The sequence below is a fragment of the Antechinus flavipes genome, chromosome 2, assembly GCF_016432865.1.
Source record: "Antechinus flavipes isolate AdamAnt ecotype Samford, QLD, Australia chromosome 2, AdamAnt_v2, whole genome shotgun sequence".
NCBI lineage: Eukaryota > Metazoa > Chordata > Mammalia > Dasyuromorphia > Dasyuridae > Antechinus > Antechinus flavipes.
The window spans coordinates 406,254,536-406,268,637 of record NC_067399.1 but is presented as its reverse complement, the minus strand read 5'-3'; the positions used below and the strand labels follow the sequence as shown (position 1 = coordinate 406,268,637).

General features: G+C 34.8%; 1 protein-coding gene across 4 annotated transcripts in view; it reads right to left on the bottom strand.

Moving 5' to 3' along the window:
• SGCD (sarcoglycan delta) overlaps positions 1-14,102 on the bottom strand; it is a 739,981-nt gene that overhangs the window by 431,069 nt on the left and 294,810 nt on the right. For all 4 annotated transcript variants that reach the window (XM_051978786.1, XM_051978784.1, XM_051978787.1 and 1 more), the window contains exon 2: positions 2,381-2,569. In XM_051978786.1, coding sequence (XP_051834746.1) covers positions 2,381-2,569 — 189 coding nt within the window. The remainder of the gene's footprint in view (positions 1-2,380; positions 2,570-14,102) is intronic.

Below are 14,102 nucleotides of genomic sequence, written 5' to 3'. Positions count from 1 at the left end.
TAAGTACAGAATATAGAAAAAATGTCCTCCATTTATCTTCCAATTATGACAAACAAATTTGACTATTTGGATGTCAACGTTGGGAGAGGGCATCTCTTGGCAGAGATATTTGGAAGTTAGTGTTATTCTCTTGGACTAAAGTGGTATTCCAGTTTAGTAAACTGGAATTTACTAAATTCCAGTAAATAAATTTTTACTAAATCCTTAGCAGTGCTGACAATGGTGTTTACTGTGCATCAAGTAATTGAACTCTTCAGTCATTTCTACAATCTTGATTTTGCAAGCATCCCAGATACATAAAAGAAACTCCCTACCTCTAAAACAGTGACTAATTTGAAAAAGAAAGCACATGCCTGTATACACTAACATTCATGCATCTGAACACAACTGAACAATCACCTCTCAGATTCCTTCTAATAAAACCCTTACTTTTAGATCTTCCCATTCAAGGAAATCTATCTACTATTTGCACGCTTGAATTGTAATTCTAAAGGAACATGCTTTACACTGTGATTGATTGAAAAATCAGATGTTAACCGGCAAGACAAGACCAATTTTCCAACACTTGAGCTCTATTTGTTCAAATTTATTGCCATTATAAAGCATCAATTATGGCTAATAATGGTGTTATTCTCATCTCAGTAAGTAACTGGTTTGGTAAAGCTTTAAGCGCCCTCGACTTTGGCATTCACTTTAGTTAACTACTGGCAATAGCTAATTTCTTATAGATTATTACTTTAATGCCTTATTGCTCCCTGAACACATATATACTGTGAATGAATTATCGTCTGATATACATTTATATCCTGCCATTAAGCCTTCTGGAGGAAATGCAGACTATAAGCCATATTGGTAGAATATTATATCTACTGGATATTAATGAGTTTCAGAATCTTGCAAGCCAATGTTTTTGGCCAAGTGAGAATTCAATTTTCCCATCTCTAAACTCTAGAACCTTAGCTGTTTCAGATTATATGAAGCTTAGTGTCCTAAACAAACTGATCACCAGAGTGTTCCAGTACCTGTGATTTTGAATCCATGTAATTAGAACAACAACAACAACAAAAATCCTAAACACCCTTCCCAAGAGGAAAGAATCTGTTTTTTTTATTCAAAGAGAAAATCACTGAAAACAGAGGATGATTTTTATTAGACATTTCTGGACTGAAACAATAAAAACAACAAAGTGATACATTTATCTGCTTTGGAAAGGACCATTAACCTTAGTTCATAGATGCTCTAATGAAATTATCCATATGTGAGAATGGGTAATAATACTTTTACAATGCCAAAAGAGACATATATGTTCCTACTGGGATTTCTCACATTATAATCCTCTGTCAAGACACTCATTCTTTTCTATTTAGATATTCTTTTTAAATGAAAAAGTTCACATTTTTCTCTGCTAGCATACCTAGTTACTATGCAAGATAGACAATGATGGGAATTTATTCTTAAGAGTATGATTAAATTGCTTCTATCAACTAACATATGAAAGTCCTTATTTTGCCATTGTAGTCCCTTTCTCTCAAGGAAATAATATCATATAACCCAAAAGAGAAAATGCCCATCACCTATTTCTCCCTAACCCCATCCTTCTGTCACATTTTCCTATATCTCAAGTCTGAGCAAGTTAATGTTCAGCCTGAGCAGTTGCTACTGTCTATGTGCAAATCACCAGAAACACTTCAAGAAAGAGCATGTGTAAATCCCTGCAAAATGAAACATGAATATCCTATTTTCATTTCAGTCTGAATCATGCAAGAGTAGAGGATTGCTCTTGTGGAAGCAAAAGAAACTCTCAATTATCCACAGGAATGGGATACCAAGAGTGCACGGACAATTGAAATTCACAGATAATCCCTAAAGGCTCATTTTAGTCAATAGCTTCAACCCTCTTATCCCACCAAATCTTTTGTCTAGCTGCTTAAAAGTGGGCCTATTTAATGGCTCGAATGTCATCCTTCTATATTTTCCCCCTGCCCACTTAGTAGAAGAGCTAATGAACAGTGAAATGGTTGAAAGGGAAGTAGCAGAAGGGAGGAAGAGAAGATGACAAGTCTGTGAACTGGAAAATATATAAACTAAATAATCAGCCCTTGGTAGTGGAAAGTTGACAAAATTAGATTCCTGTTTAATCTACTCTTGCTCTTTGCCCAAAGGTCAGAAAGTGATTCATTTTTTTAAACTGAGATTGAAATGCCTTTGAAAACAAGTACCAAGTGATCAGATTTTTAAAATCATAAACCCACTGGGCATTAGTTTCCCATAATACTCCTCACCTTCCATATTATCATCCATCTTCCCCATCCCTCATGCTCTATTACAAGACAAGAAAAACACACAAAGTATCTTAGAAAACTTGGGTTATTTTACTTACAATTGTGAAGTTCATGACTTTGAGAATCCAGATGGTCATAGCCAAGTTCACCAGTATTAAAATCATTAGGAGAAGAACAAAGAAATAGAGGCATCTCTTCCGCCAGCCATAAATCCCTACTTTGTATACCTGCGGTCCTTCAGAGCTCTGCATATTGTTCCTGTTGTGAGTATACTGTTCCTGAGGCATCTGGAACGAACAAGAGGAGAGAAAGAGAAGAGGCACATACACATTAAATTGTGAGAAAAGTCAACTCGTGAAGAGCTATTGCTGGCTGCTGTCTTGGAGTTCTTATCCCTTTGGGTGATTCTAAAAAATCTCAGCTACCTTTGGACTCTACCTATTCCTATGGAGTGGCTTAAACTAATACTGTTGTTGTTGTTCAGTCAATCAGTCAATTGGTCATGAAGCTTTTGTCCATAGGATTTTCTTAGCAGGTTTAAGGCTATAATTTTCTAATATTATTCATCAGTCAATCATAGTATATAATTGTGATATAAATATAGATATGGATGTGTGCATAGAACTATATGTCTATATATATATATACACATATGTGTGTATATGTATACACACACACACACACACACACACACACACACACACACATATATATATATATATATATATATATATATATATAATGATTGTTTTATTGTTTCAGTCTTGTCCAACTCTGTGACACCATTTTGCATTTTTGTGGCAAATAATTCTGGAGTGATTTGCCATTTCCTTCTCTACATCATTTTATAGGTGAGGAAACTGAGGCAAACAGGGTTAATTGACTTGTCCAAGATCACACAGCTGGTGAGTGTCTAAGCCCAGATGGTCACTCAGGAAGACAAATCCAGCATTCCATCCACTGAGCCACCTAGCAGCCTTAAAGAATATAGAAAATGAAGTGTGAATTTTCCTGGGGACTATTCTCAAGTGAGTTGTTTCTTTTGGCTCAAAAGTTGCATGGAATCTTGGGATCGTAGATTCAGAATTAGAAGACATATGTGATTAGAGGCCATCTAGTTTAATATCATTATACAGATTAGGAAAATGAGGCCCTGGGGTCTATTCCATCTTGCCTAGGTAAGAAGTATCAGATGCAGTATTTGAAATGATACCCACTGACTCCATAGCTAACTGCCATTTCCACTATATCATGCTGTTCTTCTTTGCTAGCAAAATGCTGAGAGTTCTAACAAAGTTCTGAAGGTGATATTTTAAATTAGTTGGGTAGAAGGAGTTTAGTTCAGCAGATCATTTTGAGGATGTGATAATACTTCTCAGAAGTTTTCTTCATTAAAAAATCATAAGGATCTCACACTCAGTCTTTTTCCATGGCTACAAAGGCAGTAGGGAAAGAAATATTCTTAGCTTTGTTCATTTCCATACAAACTCCAACTTCAGAAACCAAGGGTTCTGGCTGTAAAATCCAACAGAAAGCTTTATGCCAAACAAAAGCCTTTATTGTCATTGTTCCATTTCTTACACTTCCTTTGTAGGACTTCCTTGTGCAGCCAGGAGAACAAAAGAAAACTCATCCGTGGGACTTACATAGTAAGAAAAAAAATCAGTCATTCAGGTGGAAGGAAAGCAGATGGGAAAGTAAGAATACCTGAAAAAAACAACTCTTTTCTTTATAGTGGCAAATAAACTCATTGATGGTGTCCAATGTACAATTCTAGCCATGAAATGTGGACTACATAATTAATCTACCTTCATAACAAGGAGGGAAGTAGATGTCAAGGTAAAAGTAAAAAAAAAAAAAATTCTTCCCTTAACTTTCCATTTTAGTAGATTCTTGGAGGATCCAACTTTGAAAAGAGTTTAGAACTCATGGAAGTTTTTATTATTCTGTGGAGGAAACTGAACATCAGAGATAAGGAACTGAATATCTATCTATCTATCTATCTATCTATCACAAGTGTAATGGTATATACAATTTTATGAGATTGATGTTTGAGTGATACTGCATAAGATTGATATTCTCTTATGTTAAAAAGCATTTAAGATGGAGTCATTGTTTTCCATGGGTCAAACAATATTAACTATATATTATATATAGGTAGCTACCCACTCTTGGGTAGCTGTCTCTGTGCTTTGATTTGAGAACTACCAAAAAGCTTTCTACTCCCAAATTTATACACTGTCCATTTACCAGAGCTGAATCAAGAATCCAAGCCTCCTTTTGTACTTAGTATTGATTCTTCAATCTTTTTTATGCTTATTCAGAAGTCAAAATATTTAGTTCCCTAAGGTAAAGCTAAAAATGATATATGGTTCCTGAAAATGTTTGAAAAGAATGAATACAATGAAAAATCATTTCAAGGCATATTTAAGGCAATCAAACTTTTATCATTAAGCTTTTCAGGAGGTGTCATAGAAAAGATAGGGTGTTGCCTGAGCTCTCCTCAGTTTCCATTAGAAACAATGTTAAAGCAAGAGTGACAGAATCCACAAAAAGATGAAGCTAAATAATTTTCCAACCCAGGTTAATTTAGGACTTCAAGAAAGATCCATCTCTCTAAAGTAAAGGACAAGCATAGCCCTAACAGGAAGTATCCAGACAAGCTAGTAGGAGGCTTTTAGATACAGCAGAGATAAACAACTGAGGTCCCATGGTTCTGGCTTAGCAGGCCACCGGCAAAATTCCAGTATGGCATAAAATGCCAGCTCCTGGAACCCAGGGCACATCAGGCAACACTAGACTGGATCAACCAATAAAGTAGACAAGCTCCAAGCCTCAGAGGCCTCAGTGTAGAAATCCAGTGATCAGGTCCTGGATTCCTAGTAAAATAAGCTTGGAACAGTGACCTCTGTATCTCAGAATTAAAGCTCAACTTAAAAAAAAACAAAAACGAGAAAAAAACAAAAAGCACCCTGACCATAGAAAGCAACTAGGGTGACATGGAAGATCCAAAATACAAACTCAGAAGAGGACAACAATGTCAAAATCCCTCCATGTGTATCCTCAAAGGGCATTGTGAATTGGACTTAAGCTTCAAAAGTTCTCTTGAAAGAATTTAAAAAAGGATTTAAAAAAAAGAAATCAAGTAAAAGAAATGAAAGTTACGCAAGAGAATTATGAAAAAGAGGCAAAAGCTTGGAAAAGTAGGTACAAAAATTGATAGAAGAAAATAACTTCTTAAAAAGTACAATTTACCAAATGAAAAAAAAAATCCATTGGAAGAAAACAACTTAAAAAGTATTATTGGTCAAATGTAAAAAAGCTACAAAAGTTCAATGAAAAAATAAAATTCCCTGAAAATTAGAATTGGGCAAGTGGAAGCTAATGACTCTATGAGACATTAATAATCAATTAACAAAATAAAACAATTAAAAAAGAATAAGAAAATGTGAAATATCTCAATGGAAAAATGATAGAGCTGGAAAGTAGCTCCTGGAGAAATAGTTTAAAAATTATTGGACTACCTAAAAACCAAAATCAAAAAAAGAACCAGGGCAACATCTTTCAGAAAACTGCCTAGATATTCTAGAACCAAAGGGTAAAATAGTCATTGGAAAAAAAAAAAAACCTGCTGACCACCCTGAAAGAGGTTCCAAAATAAAAACTCCAAGGAATATTGTAGCCAAATTCCAGAAGTATCAGGTCAGGAAGCAAATACTGACAAAGAGAAACAATTCAAATTTTAAGGAGCCACAGTTAGAATTACAAAGAATTTAGCAATTTAAACATTAAAGGACTGGAGGATTTAGAATATATTCTGGAGATTAAAGCAGCTAGGATTACAATCAAGAATTAACTATCCCTCAAAACTGTGCAAAATCTTTTAGAGGAAAAGAAGATGATTTGGCTCAAACAGTTTCCTTAACACATATTCAGTTGGATCAAGAAATATAAATAAAGAAATATAAGATCAAGAAATATATCATCTTTTATAGGGAAGTAGGAAGAGAAAAAGAAAAAAAATGAGGGGGGTGATAGAAGAGAAGGAAGAAGTAGAAGGAAAAAGGAGAAAGAAAAGGGAAAGGGTACTGATAGAAGGGAGGACAGATTGAAAGAAGTGGAAGCAGTAGTAAAACAGGGTTAAGGGAGAGAAAAGAATAAAATATGAGAAAAATAGGATGAAGGGATTAGTACTAATAACTGTAAATGGGAATGGAATGAGCTTTCCCATAAAATGAAAGTAAATAGCAGAATGCATTTTAAATCAGAATCCTACAATGTGCTGTTTACAAGAAACATATTTTAAGCAGAGAGACACAGAGTAAAAGTAAAGATTAGATCAGAATACGTTATACTTCAAGTGAAATAAACAAATAACTAACCAACAAAAATGGATGTATTAATTCTAATCTCAGAAAAAGCAAAAGCAAAAATATTTAATTAAAAGAGAAATGGAAGAAAACTATATCTTGCTAAAAAGGTACCACAAAGTGGTATTACATTGAAGTTCTTGCAGTATATGTTAATTAAAATATAAGAAGAATTAGACTTTTAAAACTATATTAGTAGGGGACCTCAAATTCCCCATTTCAGAATAGATAAATTTAACCACAAAATAAATAAGAAAGAAGTTAAGGAGGTGAATAGAATTTTAGAAAAGTTAGATATGCTAGACTCCTGGAGACAAATGAATGTGAATAGAATGAAATATGCCTTTTTCTCAGTGGTCCAAAAGGTAATGAGGTCCTCATTACATATACAAAAATTGCCCACATATTAGGACATAAAAAGCACAAAAAAGGAGAAATATGAAATGCATTATTTTCATGTCATGATATAATAAAATTTACATGCAATAAAGGTCATGAAAGATAGATTAAAATCAATTGGAAGCTAAGTAAGAATGACTTTGTCAAATAGAGAATTATAGAAACATGAATAATTTCATCAAAGAGAAAAACAATAATGAGACAACATAACAAAATTTATGGAATGCAGCCAAAGCTTAGGAAAAAATTTATAACTCTAAATGCTCACATGAATAAAATAGAGAAAGAACAGATTGATAAATTTGGCATACAATTAAAAAACCTAGCAAATTAAAAATTCCCAATGAAATACCAAATTAGAAATCCTGAAAATCAAAGGAGATATTAATAAAATTTGATTTTCTAAGTTTTTTTCTCTGGATGTGGGTGGCATTTTTCATAATGTGTTTTCTGGAATTGTTTTGTATCATTGTATTGCTAAGAAGAGCTAATTTAGTCATAGCTGATCATTGCACAAATGTTGCTTTTACTTTATACAATATTGTCCTGGTTCTGTTCCTTTCACTCAATATCAGTTCATGTAAATCTTTCCATGTTTCTCTGAAGTCTGTCTGCTCATCATTTGATATAGTACAATGGTATTTCATTGCATTAGAATCTTCTTGATTTCTCTATTTTCTTTTTTCTTTAAAACTTTCCCCTTTTTGTCAGATACCACCATTATTTTAATTACACAGGCTCAGTGTTTTACAGTCATTCTTACCTCATTCAACCTCATACCATATATTCAATTAGTTTACAAGCTGTCTACTTCCTATATATATCTTTTTTTCCCCATTCACATGATTGCTTTCAGCCTCATTACCTTTTGTCCAGAATATTGCAATACTTTTCTGATTGATCTTCTTGCCATAAGGTCTCTTCTTTCTCTAGTCTATGTTCCCCGTAGCAGCAAAATTAATATAGCTAAAACAGATCTTAACTCTGACATTAACAGGCTGTTGCCCATTTATTACTTCTAACATCAAATACAAGCTCTTCTCTTTGGCATTTAAAGTCTTCTATAATCTTGATCCAACATTTCTTTCCCAATTCATCTTATATTTTTTCACTGCAAATATGTTATGTTCAGTCAGAAAATTAACATTTATTAAGTATAAGCTATATGCCACAAACTATTCTAAACACTGGGAATACAAAGAAAGGCAAAAAAGACTGCCTACTCTCAAGGAGATCACAATTTAAGGAGAGGGAAGCAGCATACAAACAGCTATGCACAAACAAGACATGTACATGGTAAGTGGGAAATAATCTTAAATGGAAGTCTCTGAGTTGGAGGAGGACTGGAAAAAAACATCTTGTAGAATATGGAATTTTATTTTTATATAATTGCACACTTTTTAGTAGTATTTTATTTTTCCAAATACATGCAAAAATAGTTTTCAACATTCAGTTTAACAAAATCCTGTGTTCTAGATTTTTCTCTCTCTCCTTCCCCCTTCCTCTTCCCCAAGACAGCAAGCAATCTGACAAAGGCTCCCTCCTTCCCTTCCTCTTTCCTTCCTTCCTTCCCTACTTTTCTCTCCTTTCCTTCCTCTCTCTCTCTGTATATATATATATATTCAAACCAATATCATCTCTATTATTTCAAATAGTCCTCACAACTCTCTTGTGAGATAAGAAAGGCAGAGAATTTGACTTCCTAATTCACAAATAAAAATTTAGATCCAGAAAAATACATACATGTACATGCACATGCACATAATTATATTATTTTTAAAGAAAGTTAATTAGAGTTAAGCAACTTGCCCAGAGTCCCACAGCTAATAAGTATAAAGTATCTGAGTCAGATTTGAACTCAGGTTCTCTCGATTTCAGGGACAGTGCTCTATCCACTATACTAGAAATAAAATATCTTGCTCAAGGTAATGTCATTTATTCAAAGACCTAGAACAGGTAGGATCTCAGAGGCTATCTAGTCCAACCCCCTAATTTTACAGATGAAAAAACTGAGATCCATGAAGCTTAAGGAACTTGCCCAAGATCATATAAGTATTAAGTATTAAAAATGGTATGTAAATATAGGTCTTCTGAGTCCATTGCATCTGTCTCTGGACTATATTGTCTCATTAAGTCAGTTCTCTTGCCCTCTTTTTTTTCGTATATGTACTACTTCTCTCCTTTACTGGATTGATACATATAATGCATTTTCTAACATTTGGCTTAGTTTAAGGGACATTGCATAGATTCTTAATATATGCTTGATGATTGGTTGATAGACTCAGAAGATATTTTTATGTTAATTATGGTTGATTTGCATTTATCTCCGGACACAGATGCCTATTCTCAAACCATTTTAGTAAAAATGATCATATTCCTTAAAGTAATAATTACTTCATTTCTCTCTTCCCTGCCTTCTTTCTTTCTAAGACTAACAGCTACATTCCTTTTTTTGATGTGTATAAAACTTTTAATTTCTCAAGGGAGGCTGGTGAGCAATTTGATATACATAGAAAGCCAAAGAGTGGGAGGTTAGCAGCATATATAGCATTGGGCAGAGTGGAAGCTGGCATCTGGAGTGGGGTGGAGTTATGACAGAGAATAGTGTAACCCATATTCTTGTAAAGGCTAAGGTTTATAGATTCCTGGATTCAGAGAACACTGACATAATAAAGGAAAGTGCTAATTCAAAATTTATATTCTTTGAATGTATTTCAAGAGTGAAATTAAAACATGGCAACAGCTCAGATATGGGAGTAGAGGGTGGGTAAAAGATAATGAGAAGTATAGGATGATTCCCAGATTGCAAACCTGAGGAACCAGGAGCATTGTGTTGTCTTCTACAATAATAGGAAAGGGGAGTGTGTGGTAGGGTGGAGAGAAAGAGGGAGAGAGAGAGAGAAAGAGGGAGAGAAAGAGAGAAAGAGAGAGAGGGAGAGAGAGAGAGAGAGAGGAGAGAGAGAGAGAGAGAGAGAGAGAGAGGGAGAGAGAGAGGGAGAGAGAGAGAAAGAGAGAGAGAGAAGGAGGGAGGGAGGGAGAGGGAGGAGGTAGAGATAACAACATATTTATTTAAATGGTATAAAGTTCTAAATTTCTAAAGAAATAGGAAAGTGAGGAAATAAGATAAGGTAGATAGAAAGATTTGTTGATTAATGGGAATGGGATAAAAAGGGAACAACATACATACATCTATATATCTATGAATCCATTTATGTATGTATGTATGTATGTATGTATGTATGTATGTATTTAGAAAGGCACAAAAGTCTTCTAAACAAGAAGGCAAGGGGGTGGAATGAGGGGAGTGAATAAGGGAGGGATTCTTGGAGAGGGATAAGTTAATGAATAGATGGGCAAGGTGGTAAGTAGAAGTAAAGCAGAGAAATGAAAAGGGATAAGAATAGTGAGACATACTGAGGAAAATAGAAAGGAGGATAATATAAAATAAGTAATTATAGCTTATAATATGAGTGGAATGAATTTACCCATAAAATGGAAACTGACTGCATATTAAAATATTGAATTCAACAACATACTGCTTTCAGACAATACTATAAACATAATAGATACATGCAAATGTAAAATAACATTTAGGAGTAGACTTTCTTATGTAATAAAGCAGGGGTAGTAATCAAGATCTCAGACAAAGTGAAAACTAAAATAGATTTAATCAAAAGAGAAAACTAGGAGAAATATGCTATGTATCAAGCACATTAGTCAATATTGTTTTAGGCCATTTAAAATAACTAGACAATATAAAAAAAAACTGAAGCATATCTGGCAAAACAGACACAGGAACTATAAAATATAAACATAAAATGACTTTTATACAAATAAAGTTAAATCTAAGTAATGTGCATGGATAGGTAAAGCTAATACAATAAAATTTTAATTTTCCTAACTGGTCTATTTATATAATGCCATCTCAATTACGTTACTAAAATAATATCTTACTGACTTAGAAAAAAATGACAAGGTTCATTTGGAAGAACAGAAGGTCAGGAACTTCAAGGAAACCAGAGGAAACATATATGAAGGAGTATTTGACCTCAAACCATATTTTGAGGTGAGACCAGTGTTGAAGTATGAAATGGAGAATGTTGATTATTTTAAATTAATTATTTTTTATAAGTAAAACTTAAGTAGCCAAGAATACAGAAAAGTAGAGGAGAAAATTTTAGTAGACAATCTTTCAGATAGAGTTTAGGTTGTTTATAGCAGTAGCATGATAAAATGGTAGATTTAGAAAATGGTAGATTTAGATTTTAGAAAAATATGAAAATTTTTTTACTTATGAAGCAGGATACTATCCACCTTCAGAGAAACAGATGACAAATGTCAATAAGCATAGTACTGTATTATATGTACATATATTACTTATATGCAAAATGTATGTTTACAGATATCTACATAAGTATATATGTTCATATATATATATACATATACATACATTTTCATATCTATCTTTCATCTATCTAAATATAGATCTATGCTTAACTGTGGACTTCTAAGGGGGGAAGGAAGAAAGGAACAAAAATAAGGTAAAAGATAAAATAAAAAATAAAGTAAAAAAAAGTTTCAGCAGAGAACATAAAAACAAAGGAGGACTTCCAGCCAAGATGGCAGAAAGGAGGCGCACAGTTGCGTAAGCTCCTGTTTTCTCTCAGAATCCATTTCATGACAAGCCTCTGAATTAATGCTTGACTGAAAAAACCCCCACAAATAGTTACCAAGAGAGGGCATCCTTGAAATTCACCAGGAAAGGTCTATTTTTGCTTGAGGGTGGGGACGGTTTTAGATCGGGCGCAGGCTGAGGCCAGGCAGTGTCAGCAAGAGCATGGGAAGCAGCTCACAGTCAAGCAGACAGGAGGGAGGTGGGGTGTGATCTTAGCCATCTCTGCGGGGAGAGCTTTGCTACAGGATTGGATACGTTGCCCTGCCAGCAAGCCAGCAGCCCAGCAGAGAAGCTAAAAACACCAAGGGAGGAAGGGGTGAAGAATACAACCCCAAACAGCTGGAGTCTCTTGGGACTTGGCCACCCCTCCCCCACAGTGTCTCAGCATTCTCTTGGAGTTTCAGAGTGCAGGCTCAGCACAGTCCTGCTAGTGCCTTGCTGCTGCCACTGCAGCCTGTAGAGGAAACTCGGTAACATTACCCAGCCCCTCCCCCTAAAAAAGCAGATTCCATTTAGGGTTTTTTTCTTTTTTTTGTTGTTGCTAGTTTGTCTTTGATTCTTCTCTGACAAAATGAGCAAAAAACTGAAAAGGACCGTAACCAATGACAGCTTCTATACGGATAGAGAGCAGAGTCTAAACCCTGAGGAAACTAAAAACAGACTGTCTCCAGGTGAATCCCCAAAGGAGGAGATCATCTGTTCCTCAGCACAGATGAACCTCATAGAAGAAATTAAAAAGGCTCTCACAAGGGAACTAGAAGAAAAATGGGAAAAGGAGAGGGAGGCTTGGCAAGAGAGTCTGGAGAAGTCATCCCACTCAGTTAAAGAGAGAGTGGATAAAGAAATAAAATCCTTGAAAAATAGGATTAGTGAACTGGAAACAGAAAACAGCTCTCTAAAAAACAAAATTGGCGAAATGGAAAAAAAAATCCACAGAACAAAAGAACTCAATGGGACAATTAGAAAAAGATTTTTAAAAAGTGAGTGAAGAAAATACTTCACTGAAAATCAGAATCGAACAAATGGAATTGAATGACTCGAGGAAACAACAAGAATCAGTCAAGCAAAACCAAAAAAATCAAACAATGGAAAAGAATGTGAAATACCTTCTGGGGAAGACAACAGACCTGGAAAATAGATCCAGGAGAGACAATCTGAAAATCACTGGACTCCCAGAAAAGTATGATGAAAAAAAGAGCCTGGTCACTATTTTCCAGGAAATTATCAAAGAGAACTGCCCAGAAGTCACAGAAACAGAGGGTAAAATAGACATTGAAAGAATTCATCAATCACCTACTGAAAGGGATCCTAAAATCAAAACACCAAGGAATATAGTGGCCAAATGCCAGAACCCTCAGACGAAGGAAAAAATACCTCAAGTGGCTAGAAAAACCCAATTCAAGTATCGAGGAGCCACAATAAGGATCACCCAGGATCTAGCAGCATCCGCATTAAAGGATCGAAGGGCCTGGAATATGATATTCTGGAAGGCTAAAGAACTTGGTATGCAACCAAAAATAACTTACCAAGCCAGAATGAGCATCTCTTTCCAGGGAAGAAGATGGACATTCAACGAAATAAGTGAATTTCATCTATTTCTGATGAAAAAACCAGAATTTAACAAAAAGTTTGATCTACAAATGCAGAACTCAAGAGAAACCTAAAAAGGTAAAAAGAAATCTTGGGAACTATATTTCTGCTATAAAGATGTATAAAGAATACATGTATACCTTGTTCTAGAAACTAGAGGTGGAAAGGACATTGTACCAGGAAAAGGGTAAAGTGGGGGTACTACATCTGATGAAGAGGCAAAGGAAACCTATTATATCTGAGAGAAAGAATGGAGGGGGATGAATATAGTGGGTATCTTACTGCCATCAGAATTGGCTTTAAGAGAAAAATTTTAGACATATTCAATTTATGGTGAAACTTCTCCCACCTTATTAAAAAGTGAGAAGGGAAAAGTGAAAAAGGAAGGAATAAGCTAAGTGGAAGGGAATACAGAAACTATGAGGGAAAGGAGTAAGATAGGGGGAGGAACTCTAAGGCAGCGGAAAGGGATACTAAAAAGGGAGGGCTGTGAGAAGCAAGTAGTGCTCACAAGTTTAATACTGGGGAAGGGGGTAAGGAGGAAAGAAGGGAGAAAAGCATAAACAGAGGTTAGCAAGATGGCAAGTAATACAGAATTGGTAATTTTAACCATAAATGTGAACGGGGTAAACTCCCCCATAAAGAGGAAGTGGTTAGCAGAATGGATTAAAAGCTATAATCCTACAATATGTTGTTTACAGGAAACACACCTGAAACAGGATATACGTGCAGAGGAAAGATAAAAGGTTGGAGCAAAATCTGCTATGCTTCAGGAGAAGTTAAAAA